The sequence below is a fragment of the Paroedura picta genome, chromosome 6 (genome assembly GCF_049243985.1).
Source record: "Paroedura picta isolate Pp20150507F chromosome 6, Ppicta_v3.0, whole genome shotgun sequence".
In the NCBI taxonomy this organism is placed as follows: domain Eukaryota; kingdom Metazoa; phylum Chordata; class Lepidosauria; order Squamata; family Gekkonidae; genus Paroedura; species Paroedura picta.
This window is the reverse complement of record NC_135374.1, coordinates 19846056-19871107: the sequence shown is the minus strand read 5'-3', so window position 1 is coordinate 19871107 and position 25052 is coordinate 19846056. Positions and strand designations below refer to the sequence as shown.

The window sequence follows — 25052 nt, the reverse complement described above, 5'->3', positions numbered from 1 at the left end:
GCCATCCCTGCGCTCATTCACCTGCCACAACTTTGATCCACTCAGTGGAATTTCCTGCTTCCTTACTGTTTCTTAATTGGCAGATGGGATCAGAAGGGCAGAGACTTCATGCACCTCTAGTTATCTATCCAATCAGGCATTTCAGGATGTGTGGGTGTGTATAGTCATTCATGTAAAGGGCCATTATGCAGCCCACTTACGGCAACCCCCGTAGGGTTTTCAAGCTGAGGCAGGTTTGCCATTGCCTGCCTCTGCACAGTGCCTAGGGCTGGCAGGCCCCTCCTGGCAACCGGTAGCTCATGGCTAGCACTGCAAATAAAGTGGTATCATCACGTCAGCGACATGTGGACGATGCTCAGGTATTTGGGCAAAAACTCAATGGTATAACCGGCTTCTACCATAGCGTTTTTGCCCAGAGTTTTTGCCCTAGAGCGTCACCTGGACATTGCTGGTGTCACTTCCAGTGCAATCTCAGTGGCAAGGCCTAGGCGTTCTCCTTTCTCCTGGTAAGTCCCCCCCCCATGAGCCACCTGATCAGCAGCTGAGCGTAGGGCCTGGTTGTGGGGGTCTCCTGCCTCCACTGGGGGTGGGTGTCTAACAATCATAACAGCAACCTTGGATTTCCTTCAGTGGTCTCCTATCCAAGTACTGAATAGGGCTGAACTGCTTAGAATCCAAGATTTGACGAAATTGGGCTTTTCCGGGCCATACAGTGAAGGGCATTTCAGTTCACGTTTCCATTCTTAGCAGTGGCAGTGATGTGCTTCAAAGTTTTATATATTATCACAGCGTAATTTGAAGGAAAGGAGCAGTGGAGGCCTTGCAGATAGCTAGAGGTGCAGGCTATAATTTTTGCCGAGTTTGGATCCTTTGCCAGTACAGGGCTTTTTGCTTTGGAGTACTCATGAACAGCAGGGAAAGAGAGAGAAAAATATTGTCCCCTCAAGCAACCCAAGAGGCCTATAATTAAATTACAGATTATATCAATTAAGGTATAAACACACTTTCTGGTGATGAAAGCATCCATCTCATCACTGCTCATGGAATCAATAGGCTTGTATCATGTGTGCCTCTGGCCAATTTATTTTCCTGACACAAAGATCAATACAGCAATTTTAATGGCATTAATGATTAGATGCCTTTTATAAGGCCTAAAAAAAATCTTCTGCAAAGGCTCATCATGTTCCCATGCTCTCTTTGGGGAGATTTTTATTGCTGGAGAAAACGGAGGATTAGAGTTTTAAAAAGAAAAAAACTGGGAGTGCTACAGTAGAGAAAATTGAAAGGGTACAGAAGAGAGCGACAAGGATGATCTGGGGCCAAGGGACCAAGCCCTATGAAGATAGGTTGAGGGACTTGGGAATGTTCAGCCTGGAGAAAAGGAGGTTGAGAGGGGACATGATAGCCCTCTTTAAGTATTTGAAAGGTTGTCACTTGGAGGAGGGCAGGATGCTGTTTCTGTTGGCTGCAGAGGAGAGGACACGCAGTAATGGGTTTAAACTACAAGTAAAACTATATAGGCTAGATATCAGGAAAAACATTTTCACAGTCAGAGTAGTTCAGCAGTGGAATAGGCTGTCTAAGGAGGTGGTGAGCTCCCCCTCACTGGCAGTCTTCAAGCAAAGGTTGGATGCACACTTTTCTTGGATGCTTTAGGATGCTTTGGGCTGATCCTGCATTGAGCAGGGGGTTGGACTAGATGGCCTGTATGGCCCCTTCCATCTCTATGATTCTATTATTCTAAGGGTTTAAATAACACCAAGCAATGCTTGTGCTGGAACTCCATCAGGATATCATAAGCCAGGGCAAGATGGCGGCAGGATTAGGCTTCCAAGGCATGACTACAGCCGGGAACCGGAACTTGTTGGGATTTGGGAAACAAAGCCAAATTCACCTAGACTAGACATGTCTTGCTGATGCGCTATGACAGGACACGGGGGACTTTGGGTTTTTGACATGGGGTGGTGAGCAAAAGCACAAAATGGCTTCCAGAAGTGGCGGGGCCTACTATTAAATGGCTGCCAGAAAAGGCGGAGCCAACCACAAAACCATGCTTACTTTTACAGGCTACTAGCTTGGGGTGAGGAGTTTATGCTTTCTCCAGGGCAAAGAATGCCCACAGATGCAAGAGCAAGCAAAACAACCACTGACTAAAAGCCTTGTAATGCAAACAGCAAGCCCCACAGAAGTAACGCGAAACCAGGGGATTAGAGCAGAAACATTGGGCAAAGCCTAACACAGCTGCCATCAAAGCTGAGAATCCAAGGTAAACTGATTAAACAAGGAGGGCTGTACCAAAACAAATGCCAGGATTGCCCATTGGTAACAATGGGAGATAATGGCGTGCCCATTGGACATAATAGGAGCCAGGAATACCAACAGACTTGCATGGGCTCTATTGAAATACATTCCAGCACACAAAAGTAGGGAAAATGTGAAACGGATTTACAATGAGTGTCTCTGGGCTCAGACAGATGGCTCTGGGACTAGATGGACAACCTTCATTGTGGGATCATTAGTGAATTACATGGAGTGCTCTGAGGACCCACCATGGGATGACCACCCCTGGGATAGTAGATGAAAAGCTTATACCCAGAATTAATCTTTGTTGGTCTTAAAGGGGTCACTGAACCTACATTTTGTTCTGTTGCTTCAGACCAACACAGCTACCCGCTTGAATCAGAACAGAATGTCAGCAACTGGAACTGAAGGTCCGAGAGCAGTTCATCAAATTCCAGGGACCCTCACTGCACTCTGGGGGCTGTCTTTCCAATCCCGGAAGAATTCTACTACTCCCAGGGGTGGTCATTCAACTCTGGGGCCTGTCATTTTGGTCACAAACCTTGGCTAAGCTCCCCAGGCCACCGACAAGACAGCATAGAGTAAAAGTCCGAGGAAATTACTAGCAGTATGGACAGGGCCTAAGAGAAGCAAGCTGGAGAAAACAGAATCAAGAGCACTTAATCTAAATGAAGACGCTAAGATTCAGAGAGGACCTGGAGAGGAAACTGGGAGGCAGAGAGACTCTGCTGAGAGGTCTGCATGGTTAGGAAGGAGCTGCACAGGTGAGGAATGGAGACATTTCCAAACAACCAGATACATGACTGCAGGCCTCTCGTATTTTTAAAATGCCATGGCAACACTACAGCGAGTTTGTGTAAGTAATTGTGAACTGATGCTGTGTAAGTATAGAATTTCAGTTTGAACAAAGAGTTCCTTCTGAATAATTTGGTCTAAATGGTAAGCCAGGATGAATCATTTTTTGCTGTCCTGTATAATCCATTCCTGCATTAAAAGTCTCATTCTACCTGCAAAAGGGCATTTCCCCCTTCCTTCATTCAGCCTCAGACTGCCTTACTTCACCTCAGTATAGTATTGAAGAATACAAGAAATCAGCCATCTTGCTCCTATTTAATAGATTATTTCTTGATTCCTGCTGATGCCTTCCAAAGTTGTACGTACCTCAGAGATCTAAATCCCAGACAGATCGAGGCAGAGAATCCGTGCTTTCCCCTCCCTTGCAACCAACTGTCACGCATCAGTCATCCTTCTGCAGGAAAATGTATTCGAAGTGGGAAAAATTACAGGAAATGCTAGCTCTCACTATGCATGCAGAGTGTTTTTTGTGAGCCAGAAATACGAAAAGCAGAATTTTAGTGTAGTGTAGTGGCTGAAGAGTGGCAGCCCCTAAACTGAAAAACTGGTCTCCTTTCTTCGGAACCGGATGCAGGGAGTTGCTGTGGGGGAGATGTCAGACCCCTGCAGGCTCCCATGTAGGGTGCCGCAGGGGGTGATACTCTCCGACACACTTTTCAACATCTATATGCACCCTCTAGCCCAGCTGGTCCAGGGCTAGGGGCTGGGTTGACACCCAGCTCTACCTCCTAATGGATGGCCGGCCAGAATCCCCCCCCCACCCCCGGGATACATTCACCAGATATTTGGAAGCAGTGGGTGGATGGATCAGCCAGAGTTGCCTGAAACTCAACCCCTCCAAGATGGAGGTCCTGAGGCTAGGTAGAAGAGGGCTGGACCAGGAAGTGTGGCTCCCATGTGACTAAAAGAAGCAGATTATATGCACCTGGACATAGATACAGAGTTTTTAAAAGGGAGATTTGCACGTACACAATACCTGATGGGACCAGGTTGCACTTACGAAGTGTAGGAAGCGTGTGGAAATTGGCCTATTATCACCTGAAAAGTCTCCAGCTATTACTCTGATCCATCATCCTCTTTTGGTGAGCAAGGATACTGGAGTATTGTCGGACCAGGTTCTGCAACACAAGCAAGGGGAGTGACCGCCTCTTTCACAGGCATTTTATTGAAACCACTGGCCCTCAATAATGGGTACCGTAATTCACTGCAAGGCTGACTTAAAACCTCGAGGCGACTTTCTGCTTTGTGCTAAATGGAAATCTGAAGTAGCTGGTGACAGTTTGTGAACAACACTTTCCTTCAGAATTGTAATTTGCTTAATTGGTGTGCCAAAGGGTCTCAAATGGTCCTTGCTGGAAACAAGGAACAATGCACTGCAGTGATCCAAACTGGAACAAGATGGCACATTTTTGTTTTCTCAACATAATTCAAAGATGATGATTCATAAATGCCAGGGTCTCACTGAGCCATAAAACGACATAGCCAGATCAGGATGGGGACATCAGAGAGGTATATGTAGGCAAGGTCAAGTCTGGGCAAACCTAAGATGCTCCAGCAAGTTTCTGGTCATCTTAACACAGTCTGGTTAATGGGACTTACCTTGGGTATCCAGCCTCTTTGCCATTTAGTTTTTTACCTTTTTGTCGTACTCTCCGTGCTCACAGAACTGTGGCGGGCAGCAGCTTGATTCAGAGAGACAGCAACCATTTGTGTTCACGGTGTGGATCATGAAACCGAATTGGGCTTGTTAAGAACCCGACAGACCAAGGATAAGCTCCCCAGGACTGTCCAATCAAGAGGGTGTCAATGCAGGCCTCTGAAATACCACCTAAGGACGTTGTTAACATGTGCAACCCTACAGCTGGATTTTGTTCTCCTAGTGTAAGAGGAAAGTGAAGCTTCAACAGATAATCAGCATGAATATTGCAGCCATTCCCAGATGCTTGCTCACAGCTTGCCTAGATAACATAATTCAAAGATGATGATTCATAAATGTCAGGGTCTCACTGAGCCATAAAACGACATAGCCAGTTCAGGATGGGGACGTCAGAGAGGCATATGTAGGCAAGGTCAAGTCTGGGCAAACCTAAGATGCTTCAGCAAGTTTCTGGTCATCTTAACACAGCCAGTCTGGCTAATGGGACTTACCTGACAGTGTGAAAACTCCAATTTCGAATGGAGAGCAAATTGCATGAGGGAATATGCAGGCAACGTATGTTTCTCTCTGCAAAAACATGCTCAATTAAAACTTTGCATCTGGAGGTTTTCTTGTAGCAGTTTGAAATGTACATTTGACAAGGAGCAAGGCAGCAAGAGGAGTGCTATACAGAGGAGCAAAACAAACTGGGAACATGAAGAAGAGGAGGAAGAAGAATTGGTTTTTATTCCCTGCTTTTCGCTACCCAAAAGGAGCCTCAAAGTGGCTTACAATCACCTTCCCTCTCCTCTCCCCACAACAGACAGGTGAGGCTGAGAGAGCTCCGACTGAACTGCTCTGAGAACTGCTGTAACAGGACTGCGACTAGCCCAGTGTCACCCAGTTTGATGCACGATGAAGGAAGTAGAACAGCAAGTAAAAACAACAGATTATTTCTGCATACGAAACATGTCTCATCATCCCTGACCAGGATTATTTTTCACATAGTCAAGCGTGGAATCAAACCCGGCTGTCCAAATTAGAGATCACCACTCTCAGCTGCTGAGCCATGCTGAAAACTGCCCGGCATGCAGAAGATCCCAAGTTCAATCCCCAGCACCTCCAGTTAAACTGGTTTAGTAGTAGGTGACGGGAACAAACTTTCCCTAAGACTCTGTTACCACTCAGAGGAGCCAATACTGATAAACAGTCTGATCAGGCAGAAGGCATCTTTGTGTGTTTGTGATGAGCAGTCATGTCAGAAAAGCCCTTATAGACACTACAGTGGAGCTGTCTTGAAAAAACAACTGCCCCTGCCATTATGAATGGGACTCCCCATTTGAAATAATTTGTTCTCTGTTGGGGGGACAGCAGCTTTGCACCCAGTTTGTTGGGCACCGACAGATTAGTACAGTGATAATGCTCCCCAGCAATTAAGCACAGGAGAGGTGACAACAGGAAGAAATGGGCATTCTCTCTGCACTAAATTGCTGCTGCTTTGTGCAGAGATTAATGGCTCAAGTGACCACTTAGCACAGGGGTAGTCAAACTGCGGCCCTCCAGATGTCCATGGACTACAATTCCCATGAGTGTTCGCTGGCAAGGGCTCATGGGAATTGTAGTCCATGGACATCTGGAGAGCCGCAGTATGACTACCCCTGACTAGGCACCTAGGCACCTACGTTACTTTGAAGGAGAGCAGAAGGGGAGGAATAAGCTGCCTTTGCTGTTGACTACCAGAGGGAGGGGGTAAGCAAGCAGTGGCCAGGTGCCTTCAAGCAGATCAGAGGCTAGAGAGAAGTGGTTGTGTGTATGTCACGGGTTGTCAAATCACTTCTGACTTACGGTGACCCAAAAGAGAGACAGAGAGAGCAAAAAGCACAACTGGCAGAAGTTGGGGAAAGGGTTAACGGCAGTCCGCAGCAAGGAGGCGAGACAGAAAGAATCAAAATAGCTGAGATCAGGAGCACATCTCCAGGATCACATAAACAGCCCAAATTGGAGCTGCTGATCTGACCTCCCCCCAGTAGTCACTTCATGCTTCCTGTCAGAGTCCACCAAGTTCAGAGCTGAAGGGGAACGTAATAGAAACTGAAGAGGATAAAACTGAAGAGGGTTTTTATGACCAGGTCAAGCTGTGTCCCAAGGACCACTCTGAGCCAAGGGTTCAGTGAGAAAGGAGCTAATCCTCCACTCCTGCCCCCCATTGTGTCCTGCCTTTGTACGGGTGCTTAAAAATACCTTTGAGCATAAATGGCCCAGTGGAATGCCACTAAGGTTCATCTCTCAAACGAATACTGGAAAGGTCTCAAGCTCTTCTCATTGATTTTGCCATGAGAACAACCTTTCACTTAGCCAGCCACTCAACAAACAGAAATGGTTCAAGTATTACTTTGAAGCATGTAAGGAAGAGAAGAACAAGAAGGGGGGGGGGGAATCGCCAAGCAGCACTTCAGCTGAAGCATATAAACATTTCTGGGCGAGAGCCAATTATCCTCCCTGTTAAATTAGGAACAGCACCGCTATTTTTGAACAGTAATGCAATGACACTGAAACGTGAACGACTTTTGATTGCTATTGCATATAATAATCATAGGGATCCTAATGGCAAGCTGAGATGAAACTTCAAATTGATAGCTGCTTGGGAATTAAATATAATTTACTTGTGTGTGGGCTTCTGAATCACAATTTAAAATTACACTCAAACATGTAAAAAGAAAGACCTGCGTTCCCCCCCTTTCCCCCTTCTCCCCCCCCAGTTCCTCGACACCATCAAAAGCAGCAGGTTTCTTTTCTCCGGATGTCAAAATGTTTGATTAGCAAAAACGCTACTTAGCCGTCTGTTTTTGCCGAACGTCTTCCTGAGGCTAAGCCAAAAACTACAGCTTGAAACGTACTCGGCTTAATTCAATGAAATCTTTCCAAATTTCATGAGCAACGCAAATTTAAGAAGCTACGCCAGTGTCAGAGGTGGCACCGAACCAAAGAAATCTATTCCTGTGTCAATGCAATACCACGGCCCAACGTAGGCCTCATTCAGTAACTCGACCCTAAACCAGATTTCAACATTCAATCGATGCCAGCATCCCAGAAATACACGCCAAAGTAACTTATTTCACTGTCTCAAAATCCGGCTGGAATCGGCCTTATTTCAACATAAGGAAGCCCTCCGAACAATCCCCGTATTAGTGACATCATATTGGAATTTTCAGTGAATTGTGAATCGATTTGGGCTACCTCAAGGCCATTTAACAGGTGTACTTATTTTTATTTATTTATGAATAATTCCATTTGTAAGATTGCCCCTCTCAGTCCAGCTGCCTATTTATTTATTTGTTTGTTTGTTTATTTATTTTTAGATGTATATTCCGCCGCTCCCCGACTGGTCTCGTGGCGGTTTACATGATAAAACATTAAAATACAAGAAAACCCCATAATTTACCCAATTAAACAATAAAACCACAAAACAAAGCCTAATATCCAAAGGAACAAATATAGAGAGCAGCTGGATCACACATAGGATCTAATTCAGGATCCAGTTTCAAGCCATGGCCAACCACTGGGATGGCCACTAGTCAGGCATGGTGGTACCTACCTCTTCCCGTTGATTTCTCCCTTGCAAAGTTATTCATGTTGCATCAGAACATAAGACATTCCCATTATGCTCTGCTGCATAACAGCTGCATGGTCTATTTATTTTCTAAAAAACCACCTGAACCACTAAAGCAAGCTGGAAGGGGCTTAAGGTCCAGGCAATATGGCCATACAAAGTCAAATTAGTGCCCATCGAGTTTCACCTGGCAAATCCTAGAGTCCATTCTTACAGCAATCGAAACAAACCAGGCACAGCGTCTGAACCCATGAGTCCGGACTCCTCAAGAGGAGGCTGAACAAGAGAAGGAGGAGCCACACAGGAACCACTAACCATCCCAAACACACTTACCCTAATTGAATGGGTTGATGGGGGATGAAAATGGTGACAGCAGGACATTGAGGGTCAGCAGCCAGCAGAGGTGACAATGGCAATGACGGAGCAGGAGCCTGTAGGGGACAGAACTCCAGCTGGTAGGGCCATTGGTGACGGCAGAGAGGCAGCCAAATCCAAAGGGCCCAACTATGGAGCTGGCAAGGGAGCAGAAGAATCCAGAAGCAGGGAGTGAAGCTGCAAGGAATGGCTGGACAGGACGGCTGGGCTACAAGGGACTTTTGAAGATGATGGGAAAGGACCTGAGGGTACAGAGGAGAGTGACAAGGATGGTATGGAGCCTGGGGACCAAGCCCTATGAGAAAAGGCTGAGGCGCTTGAGAATGTTCAGCCTGGAGAAGAGGAGGTAGAGAGGGGACATCTGAAAGGTTGTCACTTGGAGGAGGGCAGGGAAAGGTTCTTGTTGGCAGCAGAGAATAGGACCCACAGTAATAGGTTTAAACTATTACTGACTAGATATCAGGAAAAAAATTCAGATTCAGAGTCATTCAGCCTAAGGAGGTGGTGAGCTTCCCCTCACTGGCGGTCTCCAAGCAGTGGCTGGACAGATCCTGGATGCTTTAGGCTGATCCTGAATTGAGCAGGGGGGTGGACTAGATGGCTTGTGTGGCTCCTTCCAACTCTACGATTCTATAAGGTGGTATGGGAATAAAAGGAGACTCTGAAACAAAGGCCATGGAAGAACCAGATGAAATTGTGAAGTCAAACATCTCTGAGTCCAGGGAAAAGAGCATGTATTTAGCCTGGCTTGCCCCATTCTGATGCCTTGGAAACGTCCCGACAGTGAAGAATAAGGTGGTAGAAGGTGGCATCCACCCAGAGGGGGGGCGGGCAGGAATCAATGACCACAACCCAGTTTCCAAAATATTGAAAGACCCTTTCTACATCAATTTGTCTGCTTAAGAGACAAATTAAGAGAGCCAGTTTGGTGCAGTGGTTAAGAATGCGGACTTCTAATCTGGCATGCCAGGTTTGATTCTGTGCTCCCCCACATGCAACCAGCTGGGTGACCTTGGGCTCGCCATGGTACAGATAAAACTGTTCTGACCGGGCAGTGATATCAGGGCTCTCTCAGCCTCACCCACCCCACAGGGTGTTTGTTGTGGGGAGAGGAATGCGAAGGCGACTGTAATCTGCTTTGAGCCTCCTTCGGGTAGGGAAAAGCGGCATATAAGAACCAACTCTTCTTCTAAGAACTACAGTTTCATGTGTATCACAATGGGCTACTGGGCATCTTGTAAATATGTACACAAGGTCTCTCTGATCAGGCACATCTGTGCTCCACTGAACTTTGTAGCATTCTTTAGAACATGTCACCATGGCTATGCAGGGCAGTAGAAGAGTCATACCAGTGGGCAAGCTATCTTCCAGAAAAGCTCCTATAGCACTGATGAGGACTGAAGACACAGAGTATATGGTGCTATCTTACATTGAGGTAGAACAATGGTCCATTTGTTTCTATTGGCAGGTGCTCTCCAGGGTCTCAAGGAGAGAACTTTTTTAGGCCTCACTGTTATTCCAGCAAGTAAACTGATAATACGAACCCACTGCATGGTTCTGCTAGAGAGGCTTTGGGCTAACTCTTAAATAATCCAGCCACATTAAGATCACTGATGGGGTCGATATCAGTGTTTTTATGGCTTTTCCTCTCACATATGCCATGGAGGGACCAGATGCCAGGAAGGATTTTGCTTTTATGCACTTAAAAGTTTCCCACAAAAGGAATTTTGGAGGGTGTGGCTGGTCTTGCACGAATCCCGTACAGTAACTTTTGCATTCTGGTGAAGCTGATAATCTTACAATATTTTTCATACTTGCCCACCAAATTCTAACATACTTTCTGGCACGCCCAATCCAATTCTGTACTATTTATTCCATACCTGAATTTACAGTGATCTTTACATGCAGTTGTGTAAAAACAGCCTCTGTATGCAGGCATTTCTATAAAGGTAAAGGTATACCCTGTGCAAGCACCGAGTCATGTCTGACCCTTTGGGTGATGCCCTCTAGCGTTTTCATGGCAGACTCAATACGGGGTGGTTTGCCATTCCCTTCCCCAGTCATTACCGTTTACCCCCCCAGCAAGCTGGGTACTCATTTTACCAACTTCGGAATTATGGAAGGCTGAGTCAACTTTGCGCCGGCTGCTGGGATTGAACTCCCAGCCTCATGGTCAGAGCTTCAGACAGCATGTCAGCTGCCTTACCACCCTGTGCCACAAGAGGCTCTAGGCATTTCTATACTGAGGCACTAATCCAAAAACTGGCACCAGAAGAGAACAGAATCTCTTTCAGGCCCACGTAACTTTGTTTTTCATTCCCAATAGTTTAGGGATGATAGGGAAATGAAGATGCACCCCCCTCCCATTCATGTTTTGTCAGTCCTCAAAAGCCACCTAGATCCTGTGTCAGAATGTTATCCCTACATGGAACTTTACACCACAGTAACTGGTGTCCCCTCATGGGGTCCAATCTATACAGCCCCCCCCCCCTAGAAAGATCAACAATATGAGGTGCCTTATGATCCTGTCTTAAAAACAATCCTTTTAGACGTGTAGCACAAGCTATGCTTTGGGCCTTTACACATATTTTGCAGACACAGGAGTTAACACCACTATTAATTGGCTGGAGAGCAAGACAAGTCAAATGCATTCCAACGTTTCAAGATGTCTAACTAATTGCAGTGATATCGAAAGAATATGTATAGTACACCTTAACAAGTATTTACCAATATTTATTCATTAATAAAGCTCTTCTCAATCTTTTTACTAAGTAACAAAAGCTTGCTAAGTTAGGAATGATCCACAATTTCAGCGTACACGAAAGTCTTTGTATACAAACCAGTATCATAAACCAAACATTCCCCCCCCCACCTTCAGAGTTTGATCTTTTGAGAAAAGAAAAAAACGATGGGAAAAGTCTATAGATCTTTACAAGATAAAATTATCCAACCAACCTGGCCATGAGTCACTGGCAAGAAATACCAGGATCTCTTGTCCAGTCCACACTGCATGGGATTTATCCATCGATATTCAGAGGTGTTCAGTTCATTAGTTGAGTTTGTGGCCCAGGGAGTGGGAGAGAACAAGAGTGGGAGAGAATAATTAGCTGTGACTGCTGAGCAACTGCAGCACTAATGCTTCGTCTTCTGCGAGGGAAAGGCCTGTGTCTAATGATGCAAATGAATCCTCTTGGCTGCGCTTCATCCTCTTTCTTTTTGGCACTGCCGCTGCCGCTGTTCCGCTTCCACCAAAATGTTGCTTGCTCGTTCCAAGCCCACTGTAGAAAGAAATCAATTACACTTTTAAAATGTGAATTTAAGCCAATAAGCATCACACAATCAAAGAGGCCATCTTAGGATGGTTAGGGCTGATCCTGCGTAGAGCAGGGGGTTGGACTAGATGGCCTGTATGGCCCCTTCCAACTCTATGATTCTATGATTCTATAAGTAAGGAAGACTTACGAACAGGTACGTGAGAAGCAAGGTTGGCAGCTGAGAAAGGGAAGACCATAGAGTAAAGGTTTCTGAAAGTCTGAGAAAATCACAAAGGAGATTCAGGCGAGTAGTCTCTGTATCTGAAGAAGTAGCCTATACCTCAAATGAAATTTTGATGGCCTTAAGGGTATTACTGGATTCAGACTCTGTTCTTTCACAAAGTAGTAACAGGGTTTATATAAGGAAATTAACAGATTGTAATATCATGGAAATAGGACAATGTTGTGGCTGACCTAAATAAATAAACTGACAAACCCAATTAATTCGGCATTGATTTAGCTTTGGACTGCGCTCAGTTCTGATGGTGGGTAACAAACACGATCACACAATATAATGAAAATGCTTTCTAACACTATGTGTCAAGCGCTGACAAAACTCACAACCAAAACTTCTATAGTAAGAAAGCTTTAATTGGCAGCTGATCAGATCACTACAACATTCAAAGTCAAATCTGCCTGATACAAGAACAGTAGGCACTTATCAATACTTTCCTCCCGCCTAAAACTTGAGTGTTCCCAAGGGAGGGGGGGCCCCCTCACCCAGGTGCCATCCCAGGCATCCTGCCAAGGTGTTGAAGTTAGCGCGGCCTTGGTCAGGCCGGCGCCTCAGGCTAGTAGATAAGCTGTTTACAGGAACCGGGCAACACTGTTTCACAGCGGGGGGAATATGCAGTGTGAAAATGAAAGGATCAAAGCAATGTGAAATCAAAGGAAAACTACAAGCGGGGTTTTGGTTACCCGGGAACATTTCAGCAAAGGCACAACATACAAGATGGAGTCAGACAGGTTCACTGAACAGTAATCATGGCAGAGAGCAGGGACTGATCCTGACACTATGGTTTGAATCTGCTTTATTTGCTCCTCATAATGAAAGGCAGGCTCTTTCCACCCAAACTCACTTTTAAATACTTGCCCACTGATTGCGCTTGGAACAGTAATGAATAAAGCTGTAAGGACTCTGCTATATTCAACCATTCAAGCACCCATGAGCCAAAGAGATGGACAAGCACAATCCATCACACCACTGCTGGGGCTTGATGGCCCACGTTTTCCCTGATTTATGAAGTCACGATATTCTGCCTTCCCCCAAGGTGCCAGTTTGTCATTTCTTGCCTGTTACTTTGTCCCTTCTTGTGTCTCTACAAATCATAATCTCTTCCCTTTGTCCCTTGTGCTCACAAGAGAAAAGGTTATCACTTGGCAACAGTAAGGAAATGGCTACCACGTTGCAATGACTTACAAAATATTTCATTGGACATTTACTCACTTATATACAAGGCTGCCCCTGATGAGTCCACCTTAGCAGTCCAAAATAATGGCACCCTTGATGCTTTGCTTTCAGTTATGCAACTTATTCCCATTTCTCATCAAAACACAGGTCTATGCAAAGGCCTTAAGATTTAAAAGAAGTAAAAATCCCAGCATTCAAGATAAAATTCCTGCTTAGCTTTGGGGCTTTTAAATTGATATTGCTTTCTCTTACAAACTGTTATCAAGACCTTGACCAACAGGAGATGAATCCAGCACACCTTATCTCTAAAAAAACATCAGTGAATCATAAAGCTCGTAATGGTACACTTTAAAGCAAGGTGAGAAAAATGTATCCTGGACTCTTAGCAGCATACAATCAGGTTTGAATTAGAAGCAAGCACAGAAAAGGTACAAAGGCCAAAAAATGAAATATCACTATGTAATTACAGCATTTTTTTTTTTTTGCCCCAGAGGTATATTGGTTTTCTACAGTCACTAGAGATACAACAGGAACTAAATCCAAATTATATCCCAGGACAAAAGAAAAGCTACTCCATTAATTCATTTTATTTTTATCTTGGAAAATACTGCAACTTTTATAAGAGCACGGAGCACAAAAACCTTTGTTTTAGCTTTCACCTCCTGCTGTCCTTGTAAAAAACAGAAATTGAGATTTAAGATTTGTGCTCAACCAAGTTGCAATCCTAAAACTTCTTACTGAACTTTGAGATGTGCTTCTGCGTAAACATGGTTGGAAATAGAACATGTACATGATTCCTTTTTTTATTAGAGGGCTGGAAGGGGCCATACAAACCCCTGCTCAACGCAGGATCAGCCTAAACCATTCATGATTTTAATCTAATTATTGATTATATTTATATACTGCCCTCCCTTCCAGATATGGTGCAGTACAATAAACATTTAGTATAGAATTTACATAACAGTAAAAATAAACTGGTGTCAAACAGTGTAAAAACAACAGTATTCAATAACTACAGTAACAGTGTGATACAGCAACATAACTCAATAACAAACAAGTTTGATCTGCCTGCACTATGGTCTGTTTTGTGTTAGTGTAGTTTATGGGGGCTTCCGATTTGTGGTTAGCAGCTTGTTTACTCGTCTTGGCCGAAAGCCCGGTGGAAGAGCTCCTTTTTGCAGGCTCTGTGGAATTGTTTTAGCTCCGGCAGGGCCCTGATGTCCTCTGGGAAATCATTCCACCAGGTGGGGGCCAGGACTGAGAAAGCTCTGGCTCTAGTCACTGACAGACGAGCTTTCCTGGGGCCAGGGATCACCAGTTTATTGGTGTTAGAAGAGCATAAAGCCCTTTGGGGGGCATAGGTAGAGAGGTGGTTTCTCAGATCAGTATCTGTCCAGTTGCTGCTTAAAGAACACCAGTGAGGTGGAGATGACTACCTCCTTAGGCAGCTGATTCCACTGTTGAACAACTGACTGTGAAATATTTTTTCCTGATAACTAGCCAGTACCATTCTAAAGGTAAAGGTAAAGGTAAAGGTATCCCCTGTGCAAGCACTGAGTCATGTCTGACCCTTGGGGTGACGCCCTCTAGCGTTTTCATGGCAGACTCAATACGGGGTGGTTTGCCAGTGCCTTCCCCAGTCATTACCGTTTACCCCCCAGCAAGCTGGGTATTCATTTTACTGACCTCGGAAGGATGGAAGGCTGAGTCAACCTTGAGTCGGCTGCTGGGATTGAACTCTCAGCCTCATGGGCAGAGCTTTCAGACTGCATGTCTGCTGCCTTACCACTCTGTGCCACAATTTAGTTGAAAACCATTATTGTGGGTCCTATCCTCTGCCACCAACAGGAACCACTCCCTGGCCTCCTCTAAGTGGGACCCTGTCATATACTTAAAGAGAGCAATCGGGTCTCCTCTCAGCCTCCTCTTCCTGAGGTTGAACACACCCAAGTCTCTCAGCCTTTCCTCATAGGGCTCGATTCCCAGTTCCCAGATCATTCTAATCACTCTCCTCTGCACCCTCTCCATTTTGTCCATGTCCTTTTTGAAGTGAAACCTCCAGAACTGCAGGTGGGGTCTGACCAATTTGGTATACATAGTCCCCAAGTAGGGACTATGAGATCTGAGGCCTCTGTTGACACAGCCCAAGCCTGCACTTGCCTTATTTACCACCACATCACATTGTCTGCTCATACTTAGCTTACAGTCCACAAATACCCCAAAATCTCATTCACACACACTACTTCCCAGAAGTGTATCTCCCATCCAGCATGCCTGATCTTCATTTTGTGACCAGGATCTAGAAGTCTGCACTTCTCCTTATTGAATTGCATCTTGTTCTCGTTAGCCCATTTTTAAGCATGTTCAGATCTCGTTGAACTCTATGATTCTATGGTTCTTCCAAATTTCGATGCCAGTAGCCAAGTATCTTCGTCATCAAGAAAGTCTCATGAGGCAGCCACTGGGATGTGAGACTGGGCAACGCACAGCAGTGACGCAGTATTGTACTCTCACAGAAGGGAGAACATACCATAAGTCAATTTTTTAAAAAAAATCAGTTTGGAAAGGCTGTGCAAATCTGAAATATACAAAATAACTGGCATGTTTGATACTGCTGATAGACACTAAGAGAAGTAAACAAAAGCTCTAAAGCCTACTTGGATAACTGTTTTCAGATAGTTTGGCAATTCTGAGGCCAGCCAAGATGCATCACCAGACAAGGCATTCCATGTGAAGGTACTTTAAAGTTCCAGTATGGCTCAACGCCAGTCCACAGAACACCAATTTCCTGCAGCCAGAATTCAGTAAACTGTAATTAGGAGCCAGCTGGCTAGTTAAATTTGCTCCAAATTTAAAGATGACAATTACCCTCCCCACCCAATCTGCTAATTTCTAAACATCCATGGTTCATGAAATCATCCAGCCACGCTCCTTCAGACTCATCTGCCCACTTATGTTTGAAAGTCCAGTTAATATGTTTTTTAGGCAAGGGGAACCCAAAACACAGCAACTTAGTAGGGTCAAAAAAAACATTCTGCATTCAGCACAGCTTTGCTTCGTACCTACTTTATTGCCAGCACAAAATAACTGCAATTGTTGCTTGCTATTATGAAACATCTAGAAGGGCTTTAAAAAAACCTTTTTCAAGCCAATATATGACAATGTGTATCTGCTAGGAAATATCAGCACTGTAAAACTTCCATGAATAGATAAAACAAAGTAGACAACACTTTTTTTTTGGGGGGGGGGGTTCTAGTATAGTTAGATAAAATTAGACCTGTTTGTTTTTGCTGTAGGACTGCAGGTGCTCTGCCCATATGTTCTGCCTACCTGAGCTGTTTTTGTCAACAAGACTGCATCCTAGGTGTCATCCTCTACCTGTCTATTAAACTGAAGCAAGGAGCAGAAAGTACAGTAATTGGAGAACAATTTGTGTGCGAGCCCTGAGATGATGGGTGGCACAATCAATAGGAGATCATCTGTAAACCGCTCCTGCAGAGTGGTAGTAATAAAATGCTAAGGTCAATGTGGGAGGAGAAAGGGTGGGCCCTGTCCGGGATAAAAAAGCGGCTCCTGATTGGGCCCTCCGAGTGTCAATCCAGGGCCAAGCGGCCAATGGGGAGCCAGGCTATTCCTGGGCCCGCCTTACGGCCCTGCCCACTAGTGCCCGCTGTATTTTTCTTACAGCGGGCTTAAATTCTAGTTATTAACATATTGATGAGTTGGGGCTGACATTTTTTAAGAAACAGAATATACTGGTTCGTTTATGCCAAGACTGGCTCTTTCACATTCAAGTCTTACATCCAAGATGGCCAACACCACCTGTACACTGGTCCGCTTCATAACAAGAGAGCTTGCACTAGAAAGCTCAGGCCCTGAATAAATCTTTGTTGGTCTTAAAGGTGCTATTGGACTCTGATTTTATTGTGCTACTTCAGACCAACACGGCTACCCAATGGAATCGATCTTTAATGGCAGTGTCCATCTTACTGCTGGGCAAGTGGGATTGAGAGACTTCCTAACACGGCCTGTACTCTTTTATGAGGCTGCTTTATAACTGAAGCTGACGGTTAGTCCCTCTTGTTCAGTACAGTTTACTCTGACAGCAGGTCTCCAGGGTGTGGGACAGACGAGAATCTTTCCCCGTGCCTGTCACCTGGGATTCTTTAACTAGAGATGTCAAGAACTGAACCAGAGACCTTCTGCCAGTCTCCAGGGTTGCCTGAAGACAGCAATAATCGATCACTGAAATACGCATGAGCAAGAGGAATACTGTCGAGCATAAGGCAATGCTGCTCTATGTATGAAAGCATCTTGGCTTGCCTTGTACAGAGCCAAAGCGATGGACCATCTTCTCCAAATATCATCTGTCTGGTGTCCAAGATCACAGGGAGAAGCCTTTCCTAACCTCACTACCCTAGATCCTATAACCAGATAGGTATGTCTTATAGCCTTGCTAAATTCTGAACGTCATATTCTTTATTTAGAACTTTAACAAAAATGCTGCCTCTCCAGGAATCTGCCTGAGGTGGCTTGCAAAATAAACAAGATAATGAAAGCAAAACGTTTTAAAATATTAATTACTATCCAGCCCAGCGTAAAAAAACATAGATCATAAAAACAGACCCTGGGCAGCTTTAAAAAAAAAAAAAGATAATTTCCCAATGAAAACAGTATGCAAAGATCTATTCTGTAATTAAAAGCTGGGTGAACAGAAATGTTTTAGACTGGGGCCTAAAAGGTGCCAAGCTATGTAGGTGGCTAAGCAAGCGTCAAGGTGAAGGGCATTCCAAGTGAGAGGGGGCCACTACTGAAAAATTCCTGCCTCTGGTTGCTGCCCACCTTATATCTGAAGGTGAGGGCCCAGTTATCTCAGAGGGTTTGTGAAGGAGATCTTTACTGGCAGATTGGGCAGTATAAGGCAATCCTTCAAGTACCCTGTCCGCAAACCATTCAAAAAACATTATGTTGTAATTGAATGTTTCCCTTATGTGGATGACACCAACTCTGTATTCTGTTATCTGCTTCTGGTGGCTTGAATATATAGCTCTATTCTGAGCTAGTGCTTTGAAATAGCAGCTAAGTGGCCGTGAGGAAACAAGCTGAAATCAAATCCAAATAGAGAAAGAGCAGATGCTAGTTAGGAAAGCTACTGTCTTAGAGAGGAATTTTGCTATCATCCTTAGATGGGGCTTTCTCGTGAGTGAACAATTAGGGGAAGAGTTTGGGACAATCTCTGCATCCGGAATTTGGGCTGGCTCACTGCTTATCTGGTTGCAGGAAGGGCTAATTCCTGCTTCCAGATGATGTTGGCACTGGTCCAGGGTGGTCCCAGGCCTGGCGTGACTCAGGCCCCTGGTTGGCTTGTAGCAAGGGAACATGGATAAATCAGTGTTCCCTTCATTGCCACAGGGCTCATTGGGGCTGATGCTGGGCCTGGGCCATGCAACTGTGAAGGAACAGGCTATCCTGGCCCAGCTCCTCCCGCCCGCACTTGAGTACGGCATCCCGGAAGGGGGGGAAATACCCCAGGTGGCTCTTTCACACTGTGCAGCACAGAAGCACCACCTGGGACATTTTTTTTAAAAAGAACATGGTATGCAATACCACATTCTTAAAAATAATTTTTTAAAAGGCCCACGCCACCTGGCTGCCGTGTGGGAGAACACATCCAGGGTGTACAGGGTGCAGTGGGCCAAATGCTCCCCCATCCGGAGCTGGGAAGAGGCGGGGCAACCTGCCTCAACGCCAAAACCAGGCAGCAGCGCAGCACAAGGGCTCCCATGCAGCAAACATCTGGGTGGGCGTGTTCTTTCTGGATCCATTCCTCCTGTTTGAAAAGCCAGGTTGGTGTGTTTACTAGAAGTGTTTTTACTACATATATTTAGCACGTACAAATCTGCCATGGCACTTCTCCCACTTTTTAATTGAGAGCATCCTGTTATGGCCTCCAGTGACTTCTTTTGTCTGCCTCTTTAGGTAGGAATGCACTGGCTTGGATCTAGAGCAGGGGTAGTCAACCTGTGGTCCTCCAGATGTCCATGGACTACAATTCCCATGAGCCCCCTGCCAGCAAATGCTGGCAGGGGCTCATGGGAATTGTAGTCCATGGACTTCTGGAGGACCACAGGTTGACTACCCCCAATCTACAGTGTTCAGTCATAGAACTGACTCCCACTGGAATTGCCTGTTTTGTGGCTTTGGGAGGTGTTAGCTGTCATATTGAACTATATATTCCCATAAACCTGGGAGAGCTGGTTGGGTTGATTGGAATGAGATTATTTTCATGTGAAAGATGAAAGATTTTAAATATTTTACAGCAGTGGTCCCCAACCTTTTTATCATCGGGGACCGGTCAACGCTTGACAATTTTTCTGAGGCCTGGGGGGGGTAGTCTTTTGCTGAGAGATGTTGCCGCTGCTGCCGCCTGAACCCCTGCTCAACTTGCTTTCCCGCCGTGCCCCTGTCTTCCCGCCGCCCGCTGGGGGGCGCTGGCAGCAGCAGCTGCGCAGTGCCATGCCAAGGGGGAGCCCCAGCCATGGCGGTTGCTGGAAAGCACCAAAGGTGAGCTGGTGGTAGAGTGGCAGGGCAGCCCCTGAGGCAGCAACTGGGGAGGAGGAGGAGCCGCGGCCCGGTACCAACTGATCCACGGACCGGTTACGGTCCCTGGACCGGGGGTTGGGGACCACTGTTTTACAGCCTATACCATATGGATTCTCACTGATACAGGCTGTATATAACTATGTTAAATAAATATTTCATATACAACATAATGTAGTATCACTGGAAGAGGCACCTGCATATTGGTGCATACCTTTTTATACAGTAATATTTTTATTTAATCCAAATTAATTAAAACTAACATTTATTGCCCACTCTGCAGTTCTGCTTGTTTTTTAAATCAGGGAGGATTACAATTAACTGAAGCTACAATTAGGGCATCTGTTCATAAAATTTAATCGTATAAAGGCAAGAATTCTTGAAGCACATGGAAAGCCTAACAGATAATTTTAAAAGGCTGTATTAAAATACAAAAAAGACTGAATCAGTGCAAGCTACTTTTAAAACCAGCTAGCAAATATATTTTTCTTCTAAATAAAGTGGGGTAGAGTTCCATTTTTTTTCAGCAACTCAAAACCAAAAAAGTTTATTCAATATTTTTGGAAACACTGTGGGGGAGGCCGTCTGCAGACTTCTTCCATACCCCCCCCCCCAATCTAGCGCCTGTTATATTCCTGAATACAACGGGCTTTGCCCCTAGGACTGTATATAACTAGAGAATGTAATTTCTCCCTCTCCGAAAACCATGTCTTGCTTTCCCAACTCAGCTATACTACCAAAGAAAGAAGAGCAGCAGAGAAGTATATTCAGCATTGACAGTGAACATGGTATGCCTGGCGTCTAACTCCTTGCACTTGGAATAATTTATCTGGTTTTCTAGCAGAATGCAAAAGAGAATTTAGAAATAACCGACCCCTTAAGAATTGGCGTTTTGCTCAATCAAAGAGCTAGTGCGAAAGAAACCACACACGTGTTCTGATCTGTGGGCCGTGGCAAGGATTCTAATGAAAATTAATTAATGCAGACCTCAGCGCTGCTTCTTCCTCACACAGCGTCAGAATGTTGACTTCACACAGCACTAGTAATGAAAATATATTGTGTTGTGTTATTCTGCTTTCCAGCCGTTCCACTTAATGCCCATTGAAAACCTGCTAAAATGAGGTGGATAAAAACAACTAAGGCAGAAGATTCATCAGCCTGAGATCCCTTCTGTGGCCTGTTCTCAGAGACTGGATGGACCTTGTTTGGGTTAAGCACAGCAATGCGGCAGAGGGTGAGCAGAATGTAATTAAAACAGGGTTCGTGGAGCAAAATGGGTTCTCTTTTATTGTATTAAATGGCCAACAATAAGGTTAATACAATATTCTATTCCCTTATTGCGCTTATTAAGTTGCACGGAAGGCGTCTCATTATGATTGTAAAAGCATCTTATTTGTGACTTTCCAGAATCGCTGGAGTTCATCAGGAATAATATGCCTAAACGGCATGCCTTTTATGGGCATAATCCAGTACAGAATAGACATAAAAGTAATTGGGCGCATAGACAGCCAACTCAGGATGGGAACATGGCAACCTTTCCAAGAAAAACTGTAACTGTAAAATCTAATAAAACATTAAAAGTAATAAAATCACAACCAAACAGCATTAGAGGAAGCCATTACAGGAATATCAGCTAGGTTCTATAAGGTCATTTGAATGTCTCTAAGCAACTTAGGGAGGCCTGTAGTAGCTGTGCTAATCTTACATCCTGGAGGAGGGAGTCCCATCGCTTCCCATCATCTCAGTAAACTTTACAAGTACCTTATAATACAGGCTGATGTTTTTCTCCCTGTATCAGAACAGCAGGGTTATGGCTTGGAGTCAGTGACTTGACTAAGTACTTCTAGTGCCTTTTTAGCCAGAGATAAAATTAGAATGTATCACTGCTTATTCTCTAGTCTAATACAATGATTAAAATGGCCTAAGTCGAATAGAAATTATACAACCTGAGGTGCCCTACTGCTCATTTTATCACATGGCAAGTGTGTTATGTAGCCAGGAGCCCCATGTAATTTTGCCAAATCATGGCCCTGGTATTCCTTGGGGGTTGCGCCTCCAGGCACTAGCCAGGACTGACCCTGCCTAGCGTCTGAGATCTCACAGGATCGGGCTTGCCTGGGCTATCCAAGCGCCCTTCCACTAAAGACACATATATAGATAAAATAAAACAATACATATGAATAAGTCATTATCAAACAATAGAGGAATTCTCCTTGCTTTGAAACCTGCAGTTATAGAATCATAGAACAGAATCACAGAATCATAGAGTTGGAAGGGGCCATATAGGCCATCTAGTCCAACCCCCTGCTCAACGCAGGATCAGCCCTAAGCATCCTAAAGCAAACAGTTAGACAAACTAATCCCTCATCAGGTGAGAAAGGACAAATAATTTAGGTTTAGGCATGCACCAGAGCTTTGTTAAGTATACAACTAAGGGTGTGAAAGGGCAGAACTGATATTTAAAAACCAATGACTCATTCAGATGCACTTGGCCAACAGCCAGGGCTGAGTGTACACTCAGTAGCAAGCCTAGGACTATTGCTATGAATGTGAGAATCCATCCTTGCAAGATAAAACACCTTTTAAAACTAACTACCTGCACTTATGTCTTTGCTTAGGTTTGTGGTATGCTCATGAGCCTATAGATTTGTAGTGAGCATTCCTTTCTTGAAGGAAATGTAGAGAAATGAATAAAAAGTAATACACAAAGAACAAATTCATTAAAACACCATGCTCCCCTCCTTTGATCATTCTTTTCCACTACATAACTTACCGCTGTGTATATTCTCCTAAATCCATGCCTGTTTTTAATCTATGACAGGGGTAGTCAAACTGCGGCCTTCCAGATGTCCATGGACTACAATTCCCATGAGCCCCTGCCAGCATTTGCTGGCAGGGGCTCATGGGAATTGTAGTCCATGGACATCTGGAAGGCCGCAGTTTGACTACCCCTGATTATGACATAAAGCTGCCACATATTATAAAAGGAAGTCCAAAACCATTGACCCACTGCATTAGAACAAGAAAGTCCCAGGCCTAAGTCATAAGCATACAAGTTATTGTGAGGCCAACAAATAATCATCAACTGCCTCTGATGCCTCATCTTCCTGTTTCCCTCAGGCGTTCAACTTCATCTTCTTCAGCCCACTGAAACTGCTGCTGCTAAAATCGTCTTTCACATCCATCATTCACTGCTACACAGTACGCGCCCTCTCCACCATGCTGCACATGAGATCAAAATGCTCAGCCCCCAAACCATCCCCAGCTTCTTCTCTTTTTGTCGCCCCCCCCCCCCTTTAGAGCAACATTTCGTATTCCTTTAGTTGCTCCTCTCCTTTCTGTTTTCTTCCAAGCTACTGTCATTATTTATGTAAAGCATTTATGGCCTTGCAGCACTGGCTATCACCATTAAAATACTATAAAATACTAATAACACACTAATACAATGGACTGAACTCCCCCTCTCTCAAAAAATCTCATTTTTCAGCCAAAGCTGGCTACCAAAAGAGACTCACAGGAATCTATCAGACTTTGCTTTCCATGCACTGATTTTAAAGGCTAGTTTCCTTTGACAAAATGGGATAAAAATATAAGAGGACCGGCAATGAAAATACAGTCAAGATGTTCCTTGGGAAGTGGATATTCAGCTGAGCTGGATCCAGGCACACTGGAGATGCAGCCTGCTTGTCTTTTCCCTTGTCCCTAAAGGCCTCAGCAGCAGCATCAGTCCATACAAAGACTCAAAACCAGAACGTGGGACTGACACCACCTCTGGAACGCAGTAGCGCTGGATGTCTTTATGATGGTCTATTCACAACCTTGAGTTCTAAAGACTACTTCTAACTTCCCTACCTCATTTGGCTGCTCCTGCTATCTGCTATGAAATAATGCTTACTACATGCCGGAAAGACTAGGTGGTAGTCTGGTGCAAGTTGAAACAATTAAGGTAAGAGTGTAGTGATCCCCAACCCCAAGGAAGAAGAAGAAGAAGAAGAAGAAGAAGAAGAAGAAGAAGAAGAAGAAGAAGAAGAAGAAGAAGAAGAAGAAGAAGAAGAAGAAGAAGAGTTGGTTCTCATATGCCGCTTTTCTCTACCCGAAGGAGGCTCAAAGCGGCTTACAGTCACCTTCCCTTTCCTCTCCCCACAACAGACACCCTGTGAGGTGGGTGAGGCTGAGAGAGCCCTGATATCACTGCTCGGTCAGAACAGTTTTATCAGTGCCGTGGGGAGCCCAAGGTCACCCAGCTGGCTGCATGTGGGGGAGTGCAGATTCGAACCCGGCATGCCAGATTAGAAGTCCGCACTCCTAACCACTACACCAAACTGGCTCACAACACCAAACTGGAAGTTCGCTTGACCTCAACCAGGCCCAGAGCTTTCTCGGTCCTGGCCCCCAACTGGGGGGATGAGTTTCCAGAGGAGATCAGGGACCTTGTGGAACTAGAACAATTCTGCAGGGCCTGCAAAACAGAGCTCCTCCGCCAGGCATTTGGTTGAGGTCGACCAGAACCTTCCACTGGGCCCCCAAGCCTTTCTCCTATGTAAATCTTCACCTGAATCCGTCCAACCACGGGTCTGTTAGTATGCCGCAGTTGAATTACTGTTCACTATTGCGTTACTATATTATTGCTCTATCGCTATGTACTGTTTACTATTGCTGTTATCTATAGTCACTGATTTTACTGTACTGTTCCCATTCTGCAAAGTTTTATGCAAACCACCCTGAGCCTCAGAGGAGGGTGGTATATAAACGTAAAATAAATAAAATAAAATAAATAAACAATGAGGGCCACGTTCAAGATATTCCATGGGTAAGGCTTGAATTACATATGCAGAGCTTAAAGTTAAAACTAGCTAGCATTAATATTGTATTCATTTTCCACATGGGATCTACAGTGCCGATTAAATCCATTCATATAATGACTTTCTCAGCGATTTGGGACCTTGGTAC

The 25052-nt window shown here is 44.8% G+C and overlaps 1 protein-coding gene across 1 annotated transcript in view; it reads right to left on the bottom strand.

Moving 5' to 3' along the window:
- Window positions 1-11494: 11494 nt before the first annotated feature.
- Window positions 11495-25052, bottom strand: part of DDX10 (DEAD-box helicase 10) — a 206895-nt gene continuing 193337 nt past the window's right edge. Inside the window, exon 18 of the mRNA XM_077341610.1 lies at window positions 11495-12055. Coding sequence (XP_077197725.1) covers window positions 11881-12055 — 175 coding nt within the window. The 3' untranslated portion in view covers window positions 11495-11880. The remainder of the gene's footprint in view (window positions 12056-25052) is intronic.